General features: G+C 30.0%; 1 protein-coding gene across 1 annotated transcript in view; it reads right to left on the bottom strand.

The window, feature by feature from the left end:
- Cad88C (cadherin 88C) overlaps positions 1–22,391 on the bottom strand; it is a 40,871-nt gene that overhangs the window by 2,350 nt on the left and 16,130 nt on the right. The window contains exons 2-19 of the mRNA XM_088204905.1: positions 17,973–18,416; positions 8,586–8,737; positions 5,868–6,086; positions 5,512–5,803; positions 5,082–5,452; positions 4,804–4,997; positions 4,538–4,738; positions 4,200–4,477; positions 3,838–3,995; positions 3,609–3,764; positions 3,110–3,424; positions 2,747–3,026; positions 2,517–2,681; positions 2,284–2,447; positions 1,710–1,877; positions 1,283–1,440; positions 1,035–1,216; positions 745–974 (exon numbers count right to left, since the gene is read on the bottom strand). Of these exons, the coding sequence (XP_088061031.1) occupies positions 745–974; positions 1,035–1,216; positions 1,283–1,440; positions 1,710–1,877; positions 2,284–2,447; positions 2,517–2,681; positions 2,747–3,026; positions 3,110–3,424; positions 3,609–3,764; positions 3,838–3,995; positions 4,200–4,477; positions 4,538–4,738; positions 4,804–4,997; positions 5,082–5,452; positions 5,512–5,803; positions 5,868–6,086; positions 8,586–8,737; positions 17,973–18,243 (3,954 nt within the window). The 5' untranslated portion in view covers positions 18,244–18,416. The remainder of the gene's footprint in view (positions 1–744; positions 975–1,034; positions 1,217–1,282; positions 1,441–1,709; positions 1,878–2,283; positions 2,448–2,516; positions 2,682–2,746; positions 3,027–3,109; positions 3,425–3,608; positions 3,765–3,837; positions 3,996–4,199; positions 4,478–4,537; positions 4,739–4,803; positions 4,998–5,081; positions 5,453–5,511; positions 5,804–5,867; positions 6,087–8,585; positions 8,738–17,972; positions 18,417–22,391) is intronic.

A 22,391-nucleotide genomic window follows, 5' to 3' on the forward strand; every position in this document is an offset into this window, starting at 1 on the left:
CTTTGGAATATATGTTTTTTATATTATTTTATTGTTAATATCGAGATTTTTCTCTTATGTTTTATTTTATTTTAATCAATCATAGGTAAGCCCTAGAAGGGTTGGTACAGACATTGTTATGGGCCGAATTGCATTATTTTAAGAAAATTACAATTTATGTAAACAGTTGCTAATTAGATCAAGCAGCGGTTTATTAGTGAAATTAATGAATTTTTATGTAGTACTAAATAAAAAATCCTAGAGCAAAAAAATATTATTCTAATCACACTTTTTAACACCACAATAATAATACACAAAATTAAGTTTTAGCACCAAGAATTATTTTGGTTAGAGTATCAGTTGTTTGGGAGCGTAGCTCACGTTTAAGTGCTTTATTTGCGTTCTACTGATTTTGAGTTCTGCAGACGGTTCTTTTATATCCATGTTTTTCAATAACAGCCAGTGTTTCGTGATCGAATTATTTCTGCCTCTGTGACTTTGAGCTTCCTTTTTGGTTCCTTGTTTGAGTTAATTGTAAGCATATTAAACTTTGTTTTTTTTATTTTAATGAAAATGATAGAGTAAATCCAAAAACCCTAAAAATTTATTGCTCCTTTTTTAATTAAATTTAATGAATTTAACGAAAATTGTCAGGTTGTTATTCACATTTTATACATCAGCATTTTTTACTACATATATATTTTAATCAGTGTGTCAGAAACTATTAAAAGTATAATATAAAAATATTGTTATCAATCATCTAACCTCTGGAATTCTTATTGTGACATTCTGCGGCGGACTAACAAACAACGGCGCGTGATCATTGTAATCCGTCACACAAATAGACATTTCTCCCCTGACTTTATTCGTCACCATTCCTAAATCATTAACTTCAACGATCAAACTGTAATTGCCGTATCTGTCTTTCAATGTTTTTGCCGACATGATCTGAGCGCTCAAGTGATCGTTTGCCGTCTGATGCATACGAAAAAGATCTACAAATAAAATTATATATTTAGATCATCAATTAAATTAATTTATATTTTTTTATGTACCTTTTCCTGTTCCTCCGACGATACGAAATTCTACTTGGCCGTTACCCAATTCGTTATCATCAGCATCAGTTGCATGAATCGTCACTATCGGATCGCGCATTGAATGAAACTCTGTTATCGTCGAACAGTCATTAGGTAAAATCAACGATGGTGCGTTATCGTTCACATCTTCTACTTGTATTCTATAAAAGATAATATTGCATTAGATTAAATGATGATTAGAATGCCATAAAGTTGTGAGCACTTACAAAATTTGCTTGAATGCATTCCGACTTTCTCCCGTGAGATAACCAAATTGATAGTTATCCCATGCTTCTATCACTAATGTGTAAGTTGTACGGGTTTCTCTATCGAGCCAATCGCCGATACTCAAAGTTCCATTGTCAGGATTTATTATAAATTTTCCCTATAAATTAATTCCTTTTTTTATAATGTCAAATCGGAGTACCGTTGACTCTCTTAATTTGTTGGGAACGTTTATTAAATATAAATTGCTTTTGAATTAATTATCATCTAGATTCTAGAGAGTTTACACGTTTGTTCTTGAATCGTAAAAATATCTTATTAAAAAACATATTTTTATTAATCTTTCACAGAAAGTAGTATTATGAGAAGTATCCAAAGTGGACCAATGCTATCCAGAATCTCTGTAACTGAAAACAAAAAGTCACTTACATCAGTAGTAGTATGATCCATTAAATATGTAATCTTTCCGTATTCTCCAGAATCTGAATCTTTAGCTTCAATAACGGCCAAATGAGTACCAGGAGGTGTATCTTCAGGAACGTTTATGATGTTAGATTCAAATATGAAGTATGGATTATTATCATTTTCATCTAAAACCTATAATAAACAAAAATGTCATTATCATTAGTGTATATAAACACACTACAACAATTTTGCCACAAAGATTTTTATTTCTTAATTTTTCATTCAAATTCATCGTTTTTTAACACTTGATTGAATTTATTTATCGATTACTTGAACTTCAACTTATTTTTTTCTATTATAAAAATAAAAAATATATAATTATAATCTTAAGCACAAAATTCAGTTTTAAGCGAAGTTTATATAATATAATCTGTTTCATGGTCATAATTATTGATAAAAATTGCATTAAAAAATATTGTATAAAAAGGGTATTTTAAGGGTAAATATAAAATAGATTAAAGATCTGTGTGAATGCATATAAATATTATCTTTTGACATAAATCTTGTACAGAGTGAAAAAAAATATTATAATTTATACTTGAATAAACAGATCTACTAAAGAAGATCGTTGTGGAATTCCTGAATCCGATGCTCTCACTGTAAGATTTAACCATGGATGCATCTCATGATCAATTTTGTTTGCCACTAAGATTTCGCCAGTGTCTGCTTCTAAATGTACTAATTTCACCATCTCATGTGGACCTTTAAGTAAATGATAAATGCATATAACGAATGATTAACAAATACTTATTGTTCCAATAATAAACCAACCTTCTAAAGAATATGTTATCGATCTATTCTTATCAATATCATCGGCTATGACATTTACTATTGTTACCCCATTCTTCGAATTTTCAGGAACTGATCGTTTATAGAATGGTTTTCTGAATTTAGGATTGTTATCATTTTCATCCTCAATAGTGATAGTCAATATTGCTAAAATTAAATCATTATTATCAATCAAACTTATTTATTTACTCATAATATTAAATATAATATACCTGAAGCTGTTTGTTTGATGCCTCCGTTAATAGCAGCTATATCTTCGACTATGATTCCCAAACGAATATGTTCAACTTTCTCTCTGTCTAATAATCGCACGACTCTCAATCTTCCGTCCAGCGGATTCAAATCCCAAGCCGACATGTAATCGTAATCAGACAACTTAACAATCCTCCCTTCTTCATTTCTAGCTATGCTATTTTCAAAATCTAGGTGGTATCTAAGAACAGGCATATCGTCAGGATCGTTGGCAACTGCTCGATACACATAAGTTCCAACCTATTGGTGATATTTAATTTATTATTTTGTACATATATAATAATATGAATGGTTTTAATAAATTATGTTGATAAATAATCGACCTGTGTATTTTCTTTAACGCTGATAGTTCCCGGTTCCAAGAATATAGGTGGTTTATTATTCACGTCGACTATCGTTATGTTAACAATTGCTGATGCTTGAAGTTGTTGATCGCCAATACCTCCATCCAAAGCGATCACAATTAAAGTATACTTATTGCTTTTAGGATTTGTTCTATCAGGATCTAGATCGGAACCTTGTGCTACTGAAATAATACCGTTTTCAGCTCCTATCACAAACTTATCACCGGCACCTTTCTGTATTCTATACACTACTTGATTGTTCGGTGCTGAACCATCGCTATCGAAAGCTTTAACCTGAAATAAAATTAATACAAATATATTAATGTAATAGTCATCCAATAAGCTATTTTATATTATTAAATGCTGAAGTAAGAATGTATTTCACTCAATAACCATAAATAATCAACGTCAAACTCTCATTCATCTATTTAATTCACAAATATACCTAAGCTACTCAAATATTTGAATGTATATATACTTCTAAAATCGGTGTTCCTCCCGGCATATCTTCAGGTATGGATCTTTTATAGTACATTTGTTGGAAGAGTGGCGCATGATCGTTTACATCTTGTACATAAATCACTACAGGTACTTCCGATGATATTGGAGGTATTCCGTAATCTTGAGCACGTACCTAAAGCATTTAAAAGATATTTATTGTTCATATCATAAGTATAATACATAAAATTTATGTCTATAATGATTACGGTCAATTGAATCGGCCGAACGTTTCCGTTGTCTCCGGCCAATTGTTCAAAATCCATCGGCTGTACAGGTTTTATTATACCGGTCATTGAGTCAATAGTAAAATTATCTTTATATTCACCATTGACTATTGAGTATTCTATGCGACTGTTTCTTGTACCTATTAAATGATGTTGGTATTAATAAAAAATGTTCTAACTAAGCTTATATTGTAGCAGCATACAAAACACACTAGAGCCAAATAAATAGAAAAGATTTTTATTAAATTTTACTAGAAGAGGAGTGGTCATTTGCGCGTAGGCTGGAACGGAGTGTTAAACAAGGTTATTTATTATGCCACTACAATATTCAGTAAAATAAATACCGTTTAAATCAGCATCTCTCGCTTCTAAGATCAACGGTAATTCAAAATCTTTTTCTCCTTCTAAAAGCCTAGTTTCGTATTTGTTCAGTAAAAACACTGGAGCATTATCGTTAACATCTTCAATATTGACCACAAGTTGTACTGTGTTTCTATTGCCTTGTCCCAAATCATCTCTCGCTTCCACTGTTAAGTAATGTCTTGCCACAAGTTCTCTGTCAAAACTACTTCCTCCTGGTGATTTCACTGTTATTATACCTGTCATCGCATTCAGTGTTAATCTGAAATATTCCATAATTTACACAACGTCCTTTACATAATGATTTTATTGTAACACTTACAAATGTGCAATTCCTCCTCCGAGATTAGTATAACGTATCCCTCTAGTTCCGTAATTGCCAGAGTCGTCATCCAATGCTTGTATCCATGCAACTGTTGCACCGACTCCACAGTTTTCTTGTATTGATACATCGTACATCGGTTCCGTAAACTCGGGGAAGTTATCGTTTCCGTCTCGAATGTGTACAGTGATCGGCACAACGCTAAATTTTTTTTATTAATAATTGAAATTGCTATTTGAAGCTATAAATAATTTTTGAAACACTACCTCATTTTTGGTTTATTCAAAACGGTTTCTTTGGCAATAAGGGTAAAATTCATAACAGTGACTTGCTCATAATCCAAGTACGATGGATTGTTTACTCTGATCAGGAATGAAGCTTCGTTGACGCCTTTCGAAGGTGTGACTTCAAAAACATCGTTGTCTCCATCAAGGTACAACTCAAATGTACCATTTTTACCCTAAATAAATTGAAAATATTTGTTTGATACATATGTACGTCGGTAGTCTTTTACATAAAGATTTATAACTAAAAGGCTTTGTACCTGATCATAGTCGAAAACTTCTGGAATAGCATCTTGTAGAAAAGTGATAGGTGTATTCTGTTGAGCGTTTTCAACCACTTCACATATGTAACGTTTGCTTCTAAATTGGGGAGTTTCATCATTAACATCGGTGAGTATTATAGTGACTTCAGTCGTGGCGCTAGGTAAGGGAGTCACAGTACGCGACTCCTCCGTCGCTAATATCTCCAATATGTAAGCGCCGTTGTTGTTTTCAAGATCTTCTCTATCCAATTCATTTATCGTAAAAATTATACCAGAACTACTATCAATATCAAATTGTTCTTCACCACCAGATATTATACTGTAAGATATCCTATTGTTTATGCCCCTATCGCCATCGACAGCATGTACTGAAATAATAATAAGAGGATCAGTTTTAATAATTATAACATATATTTATCAAACATACCTTGCAAAACAGATGTTCCAATCGGTGAATCTTCACTTATCCTCGTCACTGGAGTCACACCCACAAACTGAGGCGGTTGATCTTCCACATCTTGAACTTTGACTAAAATGGCAGCCGTTCCAGTATTAACCCTACCTTGATTGGCTCTATCTACAGCTAATATCCTCAACTGATAAAGTGACTTCTTTTCGTAATCCAGTGCGCTTACTAATCGTATCACGCCTCTACCATTAATTGTCTGAATGGAGAACACGTCTGAATCGCCGTCTAATTCTTGTAAATTATATACTACCTATAGCATTTTATGTTATTAGTTTATGTTTACATTTAAATTATATATAATAAAGTGGATATACTTGTCCATAAGCTCCTTCGTCCAAGTCTGTCGCTTCTACGGCAGTCAATATACTAGGTGATGAATCTTCTCTTACACTAAGGGCTGAGGGATATGGCTTAAATACGGGTTCGTTGTCGTTAACGTCTTCTACCAAGAGCAAGAAACTTTGAGTAATGAAATTGCCGTCGCCTAGGTGACCATCGCTCAGCGTTAGCACCAGTGCGTACTCATCTCGGGTCTGAAATTATTTTCAAATTTTACTCATACTTTATTTCTAGTAAATACATAATATGTAATTCTTTTACTAATGGTTTTTTTAAATAAAAATTTTGCTACAGAATATTTTGTAAAACTAAACATAAAGAAATTATTATTATATTGAATTATAGCTTAAAACGGTACCCCCAATACATTAAACTATTGTATAGTAAATTTAAAGGAATAACTACTATGGTTCAAATATATATTTATCAATCATACATAAAAGTATATTTTATGTGTGTATTACCCATGTAAAGTACAATTTATGCATAATAACAAAACTTCAATGGTCAGGCGAGATTAGGGATGACTCATCAATTAAAATTCCGATGAGTCATCATAATTAAAACTTAGTTTTTAAATTAAAGTTTATAATATTAATTCACAGGGTAGCACATAAATTAGAAGGAATATTTACTATTTTTAGGATTAACAGAAACATATAGCACAAATGATATTGATTAACATGAATTAGATATTGAGAATTATAATATGATCTGATGCGATTTCAATTCCAGACATATAGGAGGTGTTATACTGTGTATTATAAAATATATAAATTATAATACATTATACTATTTAAAATAAGAAAGATAAAACATATTGGTCTATTTAGTTAAAGATTTTTGGGGAAAAAACTCCCATATTATTTTATTTAGCATATAGATCTCCAAATAGTGATCCAAATTCATTATTTAAAGTAATTAATAATATTTCAGAATGGAGCTCTGATAAAATTATGGATACCATTTTAATTGGAGATTAGAATTTTTTTGGAATAAATGTGAAGATTTTTATACTTCAAAAGTGGAAAAATGGGCAAATATATTTGGATTAGGACAATGTGTTAATGAAAATATAAGAGAAACAAATAGCTCGAGCACATTAATAGATTTAGTTTTTCCAATAGTAAAATGTATAATGTAAAGTGAAATACTTTTCATTTTATTGTATTTATTTACAAAGAAAAACATAATGTAATAATGATAATAAAAATAATGCGACGATTAAAAAAATTGATTTTTACCAAATTAAGAATAGAATCACAAAAATGTGACTGGAATGTAGATAACATGGATGTTAATATGATATGGAACAATATTTATAAGAATATTGTGATATAAAATTTTAAATCAAAACTAGACGACATACCGATAATATATTAGTAGAAATATTGCAGTCAAAGCAATAATAATTGCAAAAAAATGGTATGCAAAGTCGATAGAGGAAATAAATAATTATCCGAATAAGATGTGAAAAACAATAAAAAAATTAATTAATCAAACTCAGAGAAACGACATAATAAATATGGAGATTGATGGAAATATATATTAAGATCATCATATGATAGGAGAAAAATGAATTCATTCTACTTTGAGAGTATAGAATAGTTTGTGAATGCTAAACCTCAGTTTAATAAATTAGTACAACACAAAAATGAAAATTTGGAGAATTTAAATCAGTATTTTCATAAGAAATTCAAAATATAATTTGTAAATTAAAAAAAGGAACCAGTACTGATGAAATGGATGTAAATACTATAATTAAAGAAACATGGAATATACTAAGAACTAAATTAATTATATTATTTAGTAAATAAAGCACCCTCCAAAGGGGAAATACTTTATATTTTGAAGATTGCTACTATTATACACACATATATCTAAAATAAAAAACAGTAAAAATGTTGAGGAAGTGAAACCAATTAACATGTTGCCTTGTATGTAAAATGTGAATGAAAAAGTAGTAATCAAGCAGTTAAAGGATTATATTATTTCACAAAACATTCTGTGTGAATAGCAATCTGGATTCAGAGAAAAACATTCCACAGAGACTGCAATACAAGTAGTGATAAATTATTGGTTATTAGCCAAACATATATTGATTATTGGCTGTTAGAACATATAATGTTATATTCATATTTATTATATCATTGAAGTCAACAGTTGTAGCGTTATAAACGTCACAATACTCGGATTAAATCAAATCAAAAGCATCCGTTTTATTTAATTATAAACTATTAATATAGCGCTATTTCAATAAGTGTCTGGCAGCTCTGACCGTTATTTGTATTAATAGTATAGTGTTTATGACAACTTCGATTCTTTTACTAGGAATCGAATCTATAAATTTACGAATCTAATCATTACAACCATAAAAATGATTAAATATTAATTATTATAAATTTATTAAATGTTAGATTACTGAAATTGGAAATTTATCCATAAAACTTACTTCTAGATTCATCTATTAACGTTACATAATTACAAAAATTGAACGAGCTTAAAAGTATAATTTATCACTGACATAGCACAATGAGATTTGGTAACGTTATCGCGTAAATGCATCTCCATTATCAGTTTATGTTATAAATCTCATGAGCCACCGTAGTGGGAATGGCATTGTTAATTGAATTCGAAGGCTCTTGAGCGAATTTAGCGTTAATCTTTGAACGATTATACAAAAATGTAATTACTTCTCTGTCGAGCTCTTTGGCGAGATAGACGTTTGCTTCGTTGGACGATACAGATTCGATTCTTAAGATGTCGCTTCCTAGTTGATCTCTGATCCCGAACTGGAGACGATCTCCATCGGCATCTACACCACGCAGTCTATAGATGAGGCTTCCTGCAAATGACAAAAAAGTGTTGATTTCTTTACGGATATCAAGAACCACTTGGCGAAAGACAAAAGTGATGCAGATTTCCGCTCGATCTTCCAAGAGGAAGTCGTAATAGTTTCCCGAAGAGAAACCTGTTTAGCTGGTGGAATAATCCAGTTTTATGGCACTTGATATTTATTATCCAATATTGTGGCGGAATTTCGTATTATGGTAATGTATCATAAAGCAAGATCGTGTGCTATAAAATTAGATTAAGCATACTTAATAACTTGTTTACATTAAAGAGAAATTGAGAATAATTTATGAAGTACACGTAAATGCCATAAAAGTACACGTAAAAAATAGGTAAATATATGTTTTTAATGATACATTTTCTATATGTATAAGCATACTTAAAGTTACGCATCTATTTGCTCGTCTAGTTTGTGTGAATTTAAACCTAACATAAATTACCTGTGTTTTTATAGAGATGAAAAATATCAAACATAATGTTAGGTAATTAACATTCTGGTGTTAAAGTTTTTAATAAATGTAAATAAATCAAATAAAAAGGTAGACAGTAAAGGCATTGACGTGGTGAAAAGCAACTACGGATCAAACGTAGATAAAGCAGAACTTAACAAATTACTAATAACACAAATTAAGAATTTTCATCTGCATTTCTGACAATCTAAAAATTGTAACTAGAGGGAATAGTCCAAAAGAGTTTCTTGTGGTTAATGGAGAAGATCAAGACACAAATAAAGAACCCATTAAAAATATGAAGAAACCATTACTTAAATATGAATGTTTGAATTATAATGAAATATTCCATCATAGATTCAATCATTCTTAGTTGTCACATCACTATGTGTACCAAAATGAGAATTTTGTTATTTATTTACTTCATAGTAAAATAGTTTATATTTTTTCTTTCAATTTTGCTTCTTTTTGCGTCTGTTTTGATAGATTGTTTTTTTTTTATCTTGCTAGATAAATGCGCGTGAAAACTCATCAAACAAAATTCAACCACAACGCGACGTGACTTGTCAGTTTTCGGCATGACAATCGATTCTAAAGCGATAAATACGAATTCCCACGCTTGATGACAAAGTCTTCTTCATAATTTTGTAATTTAAAACAATGGTAAAAAAAATATGTTCGTTCAGGTGCACCGACGCGTTTCCCAAATCTATTATTTTGTAATCGAGTTAATGAGAATTTGAGGAGTCAATTTTTTTATCTTATAAACGGCGGATATCAGATTTGATCTCACAATTTCTTTGATAATTAAAATAATCCATCACCATTTTGAATACTTTCGTTTTTGTTTGTCTTGTATGGCTGTCGTTGTTGTTCATTGTTCATGCAAAATTTCTCAATTATACGTGCAACGATAATTATTACGAACGAACGATACTATTATATTTTAATTGTTTAAAAAACAAACAATATCCATTCGCTTGTGAAAATAAACTTGCGAAAAAACGTGAAAGCAGTTCTAAGTTACGTAACAATTGGTTTAAAAAAGTTTACCGTGAAAATTTAAATCATTCACGATAGATTTTATAACATTTTTTTATCTAAATAAATAATCTAATTGTCTTCAATAAAAAATGACAGGAAAAGTTGAAAGTGTAAATAAATTATTACATTAATAATAAAACGAGTTTCTCTTTAAATGATACATAAAACAACTTTAGTTTGATTTAATTTTTACTTATGTCTACATAAGGGTTGTTCTTCTAGATTATTAGGAAAATAAAAAAACTGTTTTTTTTTCTCTCTAATTTTTAGCGGATTAATTTGCCTAAGAATTATTTTTAAAACACGTAAACGTTTGTGCTATACATAAAACAAAGAATAAGTTTAATTTAATTCAAGATAATAAAAATAAAGGCGAAGACTCACTTTGGTTGTTTAGGCAAAAATGAATAAATCAATGAAAATGTAAATAATAAAAACACAAAAATGTCTATGCTAATTTATTCTGTAAAGCAAATGTGATGTTGCCCTTTTTCTGTGTTTGCAGACATATGAAGATTCTCAAGAAAAGTTTTTTCAAAAAAATGTCATGGGGAGCTTTTTTTAAGGGAGTTAAATTTGATGAGCTCTGAATATCTTAAAGCAGAACTCGATTTTTCAAGAATAAGATAAAAAAAAAACAGAAAATATATCTACTCTAGATTCCAGACATGTCCAGACTTAATACGCTGGTATTTTACACATTGATTTGTTTAATGTTAGCTATGAGGAGCTGGTCCAATTCGTATTATTTAATTTTGCTATTTTATGATTTTTTTATTTTGTTTTATTCTTTTTTGTGTATTATTTTAATTATGTATTAGATAATACAATTATTATTTTCAACCATAGTGACGCCTTGGGGTAGCCTGTTAGGCTACGATGGTTTTAATTTAATCTAAATAAATAGGAGCATTTTTTGCAGTTAGACTTTTGTAACTAGCCTAGTTCACAAATCTTATAGTTATTCATTATGATATGTTTTGTGTTTATTGAATATAAAATATAATAGAAGGCTGTTAAGATAATATTTCTTGAATAAATATTTCTGTCACCTATACTTTTTTATTAATACTAATCATTGAGAAAGATTCACAATGTTACTGAATTGTATTTTACTACTCTATTATCCAAATTATTTTATTTGAAAATATTGATATTGAACGCTGATTCATTCGAAAAAACTTTACTTGAAAAATGTGCATTTATAAGAAAATCTAAGTATAAATTTTAAGATTAAATTTTATCTTAATCTTATCACATATTTTTCCGATTTTTATAATAGTCACAGTTAATCTTTGTACATCAGAATAATGACTTTTTAAATAATGCATATCAAATCACACGTAAGAGTAATTGGAAAATTATTTAAAAGAAATTTCAATATTTACACAAAGCCTTAAAATATGAATGCCTCCTGATTAAATGTCACTGTAAAAATGTGCATTTAGATTAAGTATTTCTTTTCCCCAGTAAAGCGAGTGCCAAAGCTACTGTAATATAAAAGATTAAAATTAGAAAAAATATAGTGTTCCTTTTTTGACGGATCATATCTAACTGGTAATTAAATACTTGTATCGTATCGTCTTATAAAATACCATTCTAGGAGAATGTTCTATAAAAAAATAAAGAGAGCTGTATTAACATAATTAGTTCAGCTTCGAGATAAAAAACAGACTGGCGAAATTTATAAAATAAGTATTGAGCTATTTATATAAAGGTTCACGATATCTGGATTCTATTATGAGACATTGTAATAGTAGGGTTTCAGAAATCGAAATACATTGAAGACAACTAATCCTCTTAAATATGATATATTGTGTGGTGTTTGTTAAGTGAACGTAATTGAAGCCTAAAATGTTCAATGGAATTGAACACTGTTGTATTTATATTCTTGGACAATTTCACTAAAAAGTATAACCAATACAGTTCAAACAAAAATTCAATACACTGCTTTCACTAAAAGTATTTTACTTCTAGCAAAAAAATCTGAATTGTCAAATACTAAATATGATAAATTAAAATGTCGAGACATTTTCTGAGTAACCTTGCAAGAATATTATATTATTTATAATTATGATAATATGAATATGTCCATTCAAAGCGCCTAATGTATATATTATATATTTACAAAATTTAAATAAAAACTGAAGGTAATTACAATAAAATTTAGCAGTAAAAAATATCTAGCAGTGGGAAATCGCGTGCAAGATCTGTTCGATAAAAATAATGAAAATGAGGTGTTTTCGCCAGAAGCAAGTAAACAAAAAAAATCATATCTTTCGGGTCTAAAACCTCATTTGTACAATCGCTCTACGCATTTTTCGTGGCGAATAACTGTAAAAAATAATACACATTTCATTGTTTTCCATCTTTTTACCATTGAATCGAATCAAAAATATATTGCAAGATCACCTTCTCACAGCCTTCAATGCTTCTGCCTTCCGTACATTCAGAGGCAAATTACGATCGACAGTAAAGGCGGTTATGATAACAGTTCCGGTGGTGTTTTTGGACATTTCAAGCAACAGCAAAAATAAAGAATACAATAAAACTAACGACATTATGTCGAGTTTTTGCAAGAATTTCGCGTTCAAGATACATGTTCGTGATAAGCAATTTTTCGCTGCTACTAAACGAAGGCGTCGTTCAAATCGGCAGATATATTATTATATTTTATTTGTTTATTTATTATCATAATTACTGAAAGTAGCAAAAAAATCGACAAATGACTTAATGCATAAAACTAATTCATTTGTGCCCCTTTTATATTGTAATATACGAAAATATGTATTGTCGACGTAAACAAACGATACTGCGTATTTGAACGGACAGCCTGTATACGGTATCCATTTTATTTGTAGCCTGTGTCCAACAGTTTATCGACTTTTACATTGATTACTCGTTATTAATGCTATGAAAAATAAATTATGTATGTGCATTTATAAGGTCAGTTACTAAATCTATTCTACGAACTATATTCAAAAACTAAATTAAAAATATTACTGTAAAATTTTAATTCGGAATAGATTTTATTATATATTTTTACTCTAGTCAATATTACCTTTCATACATTTGATAAGTTTAGGAACGAGATTCGCAACAAGTAATAAACATACTCAGAGCTTCTGATAGTTAAACTTAAGGTAAATGTTTTAAATAGCACAGTTATGGATCCTACTGACATTGTTTATGAAGTTAATCGATTATTAAACGCCTTTTAAAACGGGTTTCTTCATCAGTTTTTGAATTAGCTCATCAGTGACAACATATGGTTATCTTTTTTTAGCATTAGCGTTCATATTTTCCGTAATATCGATGTCATTAATTTGCGAGAAATTTCAGCAGCAGTTTCTCTTTCGAACATAAGAATCTCACCTACGGCAGAATTCAGATTCAACGTATATTTAACGCACAATGTTGCTGCGATGTCTTTTTAATCAATAAAGAGTTGGTTTCTTCATTATCTAATATATTTCCTTCATTTTATAGAAGTTTTCATATATATTCATGCATTTTTTACATATTTAAATTAACGTGCGAACCCAGAAGCATAAAATTGTTAAATATAATAATATAAAAAATATTGCTGCGTATAAACTTGAATTTTAAATCGCCTTATATTGCCTTGGTAAAAATATATGTAATAACAATTTTAATGTGCCATTGTCGTCGAAACTCACGATTTAACGAGGCGAAGCCAAATATTTTTTCCGACGCACACAACTTTCTTCTCCTACGCTACCATTTCATTAAGCTCGTGCTTGAGTTAATTCTCGCCAAAGGTACCATTTTATCGTGTGTCATTACGTTTACTTTGATACGACCGAGAAACCTTGTTTTCATTAACGAAACATGATTTAAACGTTCACGTTTCACAAGGCAACGCCGATATTCTATCGCATTTCGTTAAGATCGCAGAACTATGATACAATGAGGCAATCATCCATTGTAATGCACGTCATCGACATAATGATGTTTTTTTACTCAATAAGAACGATGATCTCTTTGGACTCTTTTGCGATAACAATGTGGAAAGTTCTGCTAATGACATGGCTCCTTTGCTTCCATCCTCACGACTTTTACTACCGACACAATGATACTGGGCATTTTGTGTATTTATTTAGAGCAACTTGTGCGTAACTATAAGTCATTGTGAATTATGCACTACGGTGATCGACTTTGCACTGCAGATTATTGCGTAACTATTATATTTCAGATATATAATGAACTGGATATGAATATATTAGTAATATATTTTTTCATGCAACACTCACGTCCCCTTTCAAAATGTGAAAATCATGATAAATTGTTATTGCTGCTAGATAATTATAATTGGAATATTTTACATATTCCATAGTGCACTTTTAAGTGAAAGGTTTATTTTTTATAAATTTCTAATGCAGTTTTTACGGTAGATTTACGGATTAACTCCGAACTGCCTTTAAATGATATTTATATCTCACAGGGATATTATTAACAGTTGTGACGCTATTTATTGTATATATGTAGTAAGTTCACAGGATAAATACGATACGAGGTGTGATAATAACATAATTCGCTTGTGCTCGTCTTCTTTTAGAACAAAAATAAAAATGCTATTTTTCTAATAGTAACTTGCTTATATCTGAAGAATAATCAGCAGCACAAAATCGATCACCGTGGTGCATAATTCACAATGACTTATACAATGTGCTTGTAAATTTTTAATTAAATTTTTAAAAATGACGAAAAAAGTAATTTATATGCTATGATAAAAAAAATCCAATAGGGCCACGAAGACATCAAAGATGACGAGAAAGATATGCCGTACTCCTACTAATATATGAAAAAAATATAAACACTGTGCTTAGTAATCATCGAATCACTATTAAACAGATTTCTTAAGAAATATCTCGTTTGCTTGACGCTAAACATTTTGGGCACGAAATGAGCACAGTCAAATTTCTTTTAAAACTGTTGAATTTTCAGCAAAAACAATATCATAAAGAAATTGCTCAATTAAGTTACTAACGAACACAAATGTATGGCCTTGATATCAAAGCAAAGGCTCAGTGATCTAAGGGAAGCGCCTTGAAGAGCCAAAACAAAAAGCGCGTCAAGTTCAATCGAATAAAAATAGTTCTTCCTACTGTCTTTTTTGATTATAACGGTAATTTTTTCCCGATTTTTTTACTATTAAATATTACCTTTTAGTTGTATGCCGTTTGCATGAGGCAATACAAAAAAATGAGTGGAGGTTTAGACAAACAATTTGATTTTGCACCACGACAACGCATCGGTACATACTTCACTCATAATGTTTTTTGGCTAAGCACGACATACCATGATGTCGTATTCATTGATACACAAAATATGGCTCCGCTGCAACTTTTTCCATTTCTTGCAGATATAGAGAATAACTTTAAACTATCAATGTTTTGCGAAAATATAAGAGATAAAGATTAAGTAAAATCACTGAGTGAGTTACTTTGCAGAATAGAAAAAAAATCGCTTATTTACGTATATTATAAGTGCATAGATGGAGGTTTTGTATGCACGTCCTTAAATTCTGCGATAAGGCGTAAATAATGCTCAGCTTCGTTATGCGGAGCGTATGTCACTTTAATAATTTATTGTCGATTCGCTTTAGAGTGCCCTAGAAAGTCGCGATCGCGTCCTTTATTCTTGTTTATCACGTCAACGCTTGAGAACGCTCCTATTGTACAAGCCAGCTTCTAAAGAAGCCTGCCAAACACAAAAATGTTTTCAGTGATAGCTATGAGGATCGCAAAAACATGTTGGATTGTGTTCATCTATTTTACTTTTGCAACATAATTGTTTTTTTTAGTTTTTTTTAAATATTTAACAATCTAATTCTTGTTTATATAATGATCATTATGACAAATTGGGGAAATTTTAAGCTCGAAATAGCGCAATCCGTAACGTTCCAGACTATTAACCCGGAGGTTGCAGGCTCGAGCCCCGACAGTGGACTCAAATTTGTATTATAAACCGGCCCCAGCTACAAAGTGACATATATTGATAATGAAATAAATTACACACAATAATTTATAAGTATTAATAAAGATGTCACTGATTCTCCTACTAAAAATTCTGATGGTTTTAATACTTTCATTATATGTTTTTGACTTCGACCCAGTTGGCACATATTTACTTCATTATAAAGCATGAGCTTACGCCCGTAAGATTACAACAGATGATTAAAAAATCATGATACTAATTTAAAGGGGACAATATAAAGAAAATCGTTATTTTTATTTTATCAAACTTGTACAAACAATATACTTAATTAATATCAATATAATAAGTTATAGACTGCGAGAAAACAGGAATGTTTTATTCCATTTCGTACAACAAAATAGCTTATGGAACTGTAAAATATTTATTATAATATCTATTGCTCATAAAATAAATGCGGAAAAGTACTGAGATTTAAAAAAATGTTAAATGTGGTGATATGTGTTTAGTAAAATAATATTTACATATGTACCTACCTATGTATATATTTATTGTTCAATTTTATTATTCAATTTTATATCCTACGCTATACCAAGACACCTTTCATTAACCGTTTGATGAGTATGGCCGTACATGTACGGTGGTCGATCTTTCACTGTTTTGAGGTACCCCAGATAGTTATATACTTACATACATATATAACTGAAGAAATAATAAATAAAAAAACATTATAATTATATAATATTTTTTAAATTGAATTATCTAAATGATTTCTGTAGAAAATAATACACTAATAAATTAAAGAGTACGAAATAAATTAACGTAACAAAAAATATTTTATAAAAAAAATATTAAGAGCCTCTGTATTGATATAAAAAAATCCAAAAATGCCGAATAATATATAATAAATATGTTTAATGCATTAATGAAGTTAAAAATAGAAAAGTGTTAAAATGAATTAGTAAAACATACTAATACAAAAAAAAATAGTAAAATAAATCAATTTAATAAATCGTTAAGAATCGCTGATTTTTTCTCTATAATTTACTATAAATGCAATATAAAATAATAATAAATAAATAATTATGGAAAAATATGGAAAATTAATTCACCCCCAGGTGTATAATAACAAATTAATAAATGCGTTAAAATGGGTTAAAAATAAAAATTAGTTTAAAATTCAAACGTGTTCAGAAGAAAACTTAATTCTCCTTTCTGAAGAAGAAGTTTTCTTGTAATAAATTAATCATATTCCCGGACTTTAATACTTTATTTGAAAAAGCTATATCTATGCCATTACCGTATTCAGAATTTTTTCAGTAAGTAGTAAGAAAACGAGATTAAACAAATGTGGAGGAAGATTTGTTTGATAATCAGCTGTGAAATGTTAAATATGTTAATCCATAATATTCTATAATAAAATAATTGGTGTTTTTTATCCATCATTATTTTTTAATCTATTTTGTAAATAATAGAACTACGTGTCGTCTGACCCCACATCTCTTAATACAATTAAATGTAAAAAAGCCTTTGCACCCTGATTATTTTAACGCTCTACGTTCGCAAATTTTCTGTTCTATCCGTTTTTTTAAATTTATTATAAATTATGTTGATTTTATTTTAAATATGTATATATAAGCTAATTTATACATTTAAAAACAGATTAAAGTAATATAATTATAAAATAGGCTTTTAATAAGCAAGAAGTCTTTTAACTGTTGAACTAGATAATCAATTAGGTTAATATGTTTATAAATAAAAATGTATATAACTTACCGACGGGCGTATCAGGCCCTTCCTTCAGCCTTATCACAATCTCCGACTGTCCGTCGATCAAAAATCTTGGAGGCTTATTAGCTAAAACACCACTAAACACTGTTACACACAACAGAAGGCACATGAGCCATCCGATTTTAACTCTACCGAAAAATAAATACAGCAGTCTTAAACTAAATCGAACTCGCGGATCCATCGCGGCGGTTCTATAACTTTGGCAGTCTTCCATACACTTTAATCTGACTCTCGCCATTGTGTCGAATTCGCACATTTTTGCACATGATCAGTTTCTAATTTTTTTGGCCTTGCGGGTTATCGCTCCGAAGACTCAAAGGAGAGCCTCTGCCGCTTCCCATGTGGACAATGTGGAAAGTCGAAGGTGATGAAGTTCATGCTTGGGTGTCGAGATGAGCTTTGGCGTTTGATGACTCAAGATGCACGCACCTGCAACAATGCAACCAGGTTGGTTAGATCACTCGGTTTCTATTTCACATCGTATGTGGGTGAGATGATGGGTTACTCGTAAACCTAAGGTTCGAGAATTTCATTCATTATCACGAACGTGGGAATTTAATAACGCACAAGGTATGAATTAGGGCTTTGAAACACGATGTGTGCAATGAGAACAGTAATCGATTTTTTTATTGCAGTTGTTGTTGAGTATACTAAATAACAAAATAACGTATGTTCCACTTCAATTAGTCTTCCAAAAATAGATACAAATATTAAATGACTTTTTTATCTATAAAGGTAAGCAGCATACTACATCTACAATGATAATTTATGATGAAGCATGCAGTTTTTGGAAAGTATACAACCTCGTTTATATTAGATAAGAGTTGGATCATCAAATCACTATAATTTATAAATTGAAAGATCATTGTAGCATTTGACCCTGATATAACATTGTGCTATTCTACTATAGATAGATAATAATGTTACCTTTGATTGTGCAGACAATTCAAACGAATTGGGGAATTGTTCGAAATTACTCAGTGTGTCCATTATCGGATCGTTTCAAGAGAGCAATACTGTGATTTCGAGAATCGAGAAAAGAGAATGATGAAATCTTTTTGTTCAATATGTGAGATAATTAGGCAATATAGCTTTTTATCGTTTTCCGGCCGAACACAAGCATGTAATATAATAGACCGGAAGCCAAAATGCGTATTTTTTATTAGCTGGCGCACATCCGATTAAAAACGATATTGATTTGTAAATTGAGTATTTTTTTCGCAAGCTTCGTTAGCTCGAATTACACTAATTAATCAATTTGGCTGGACAACGGGTCAGATAGCACACACAGTAGATTTACAATTAAAATGAAACCGTTACGGTTATTTGTGGTTAATTTCTCGTGCTTGTTGGCAAAAAACGACACCTGTAAATCGGCGTTAATAATTAAAATAATCAGAGGCGAGTAAGTGGGACGCAATAAAAACGTATAATACAATGGTTAATTTCGGCGAGTTATTAATGTGATTATATAATTTATAACTATTAAAAATAAATTAAAATGATACGTGAAAATCGTATTTTATATCGATCTGTCATAGCTTTGTTCGAAGATTAGTTTTAATTATTTTTTTAACGTATTTTGTTATTGTTGATAATTTTAACAAAAAATCAATTATGATCGTATTTTTGATTATTGATTGCAATAAATTATAATACATAGTACATATTTAATTATTTTAGTAGTAAAAAATAACATAACATACAATATAACATGTATTTGTATCTTTTAAGGCAGGACAACAGAAACACCCAAGCATCTCTACATAGATAAAATCAAATAACGGAACCTATAGTGTCAACGCTATAGGGGGTAAATTACCCCAAAATTTGTATTAATGAATTTTTGGAGGTAATGAAAGCAAAAAGTAATAAATGTATAAATATTTGTACTTTTATATATTTACAATAATTGAGACGCACGTATTGTTTTACAATATTTTGCCTATATATTTGGTTTATAAAGTTGTGCCAAAAGAGCAAAAGAGCAAGATTATTAGAGGCACTTATATTTCGAAGTAAGTTCCAATAATGAAGTATGCACTAAATTTGTGAATAAATCAGATTTGTCGTCTTTTTGGATGAAATTATTAAGAGCTAAAAAGTTTTTAAAACTATGCATGAAAAAGCCACTGAATTTGGACTAACTTATGTTCGAGGATTTTCTACTTAGGAACATAAAACAAAGCACAGTAATCGACTAAATCATGAAGATAGTATTCAAAATACTTTTACAATAAAAAGTCTAAGTTTTAGTGTTCTTAAAAATAAAACAATATCATTTCCCAAAAGCTTAAAGTTAAAATACTATTATAACAGTAAATTATATTCTCAATTTGAATATTTTCAACTTGATGCGGTAATACCTCCAAAAAATGGCCATTCAAATACTATGTCCAAGCGATTAGGTAGCATAAAACATTAACAAACGTATACAATCGAAATAAAAGTTAATTACCAATGGAAAGTCTAATATTATATGTGATAAATTAAAATAAAAGTTTCATTCCAAATAATCTGGATTAATCAAAGAATTGATCTCCTCCCATTTCTCATTAGATATATAAGCCAAAAAATTGCCATATTTCACTCTGACCTAAGCATTATTTTTTTTCGACGTTTTTTATTTCTCGAGAAATGATAATTTTCATTTTCACTTCTCGATTTTCTCGAGAAATTTTAATAAAATGAAAATATGCATAATTAAAATAAAAACATATATTATTATAGAGGTATATGTAAAATATTTTTACTGTTTTATTCTTGCAATTTTTTTTGTTATTATTTAGGTATGTAAATTAAATTATTCATATTAATTAAAATATAAAAAAACTTGAAAAATGGTAAAACATTTATCATTTATTAAAATATTTTACTATGTATTATACATTAGCACATATTATTTTTAATACAACTTATTTTTAAAGCACAATAATTTTTCGGTGGAAAAAAATCTGTGAAATGCCCTTAAAATTTTTTGCAATCTGACAATTCCTACACGTATCTGTTTTTTTGTAGTAGTTGAAAAAATCATACACATATTTTTTTTCTTTTAAACAGTGAAGATCCCGTATTAAAGCTTTCAAGAAATCATGCACATTTTCAAACATCTGGCACGGACCCGCCATTTTTATGCAGCGGTTATAAAACATTAAAAATATTCGTATGAATTTAATTTATTACAAAAAAAAAGCTTAAAAGAAAGCATGCATATTATCAAACATCTGGCACAGACCTACCATTTTATGCAGCGGTCGGAACTTTTAAAAATTTTCGTACGAATTTAATTCTTAACAAAAACAGGCTTTATGAAAATTTTTTGAGAAATGAGAATACTCGATTTGATATTTTATGGTTTTTAAATAGAAGCACTACTCAGAGCTTTTACTTGGACTACAACTTTGCTACCGACTTAAATACACGAAGAAGCAACCGCTTTCACTTCGATCGTCCTATCTGGTCTAGCCAAGCAGACACTTGAATATCCATGAGCTGAACCCGATCTTCCGGATGATGACTTGAAGGCGATTACGATACAGCACTACGAAAATTACAGACCCAGTAATTATATAATATTATATTCACTTATTGTACAAATTATATGTTAAATAATTTATAATCGGGTATAATTGGATTACATTTAATCACTGTAACAAAAAACTACATATATGTCAATGATATTAACTACCACAACCAAGTGCATTTAAGAACAGGCAATTAGGAACATTATGAAAGTTCGGTAGAGAGATAATTACGTAGACATGATCTACTAGTCAAGTGAAAATAAATATGTATGCACAATATAATCGGTTCCGGGATTCAAGTCATTAACCACCATAAACACTCCCAGCCTCTCGACTATTCAACCGCGAAAGAATGCGTTCCAAAAATAAGCTGCAACAATTTGTAAAATCCGTGTTTATTTAAATCGCTACAAAAAATACACGCATCCCACCCTATTTGGATTCGAATACGAAAACCGGAAAAGTGCGACCGGTCATTATTTGCATTGTTGTCCGGAATCGGATGACCGATTGAAGCATGGATAAGCAGTAACTGGGCTTTGTCCGAGCCAACCACAATTGGAGCATGCTAGACGCACCGTAATTCAAGACGGCCACAAGGGCTAATGATATAACTGGACGTTGCTCATAATTTATGAGTATTTCAGCTCGGTTTAATTAGTGAGCACGGTGGATGAGCTCTGAAAGCAAGCGACACGGACATTTGACGATTTACTGAGAATTTTGCTTAGCAATTTCATTAAAATCATAGCATTATAAGCACTCAAAAGATTCGATTCCAGATTAGAAATGATTATAGCCGTCTAGAAATAATATTTTGAGACGTTTCTTGCCAGGCCTGTTATGGACCTGAAAATTTATATTGTCATAAAAAATATAA

Source organism: Plectrocnemia conspersa, unplaced genomic scaffold (assembly GCF_051122295.1).
Source record: "Plectrocnemia conspersa isolate PC_06_02 unplaced genomic scaffold, ASM5112229v1 ptg000014l, whole genome shotgun sequence".
Classification (NCBI taxonomy): Eukaryota; Metazoa; Arthropoda; class Insecta; order Trichoptera; family Polycentropodidae; genus Plectrocnemia; species Plectrocnemia conspersa.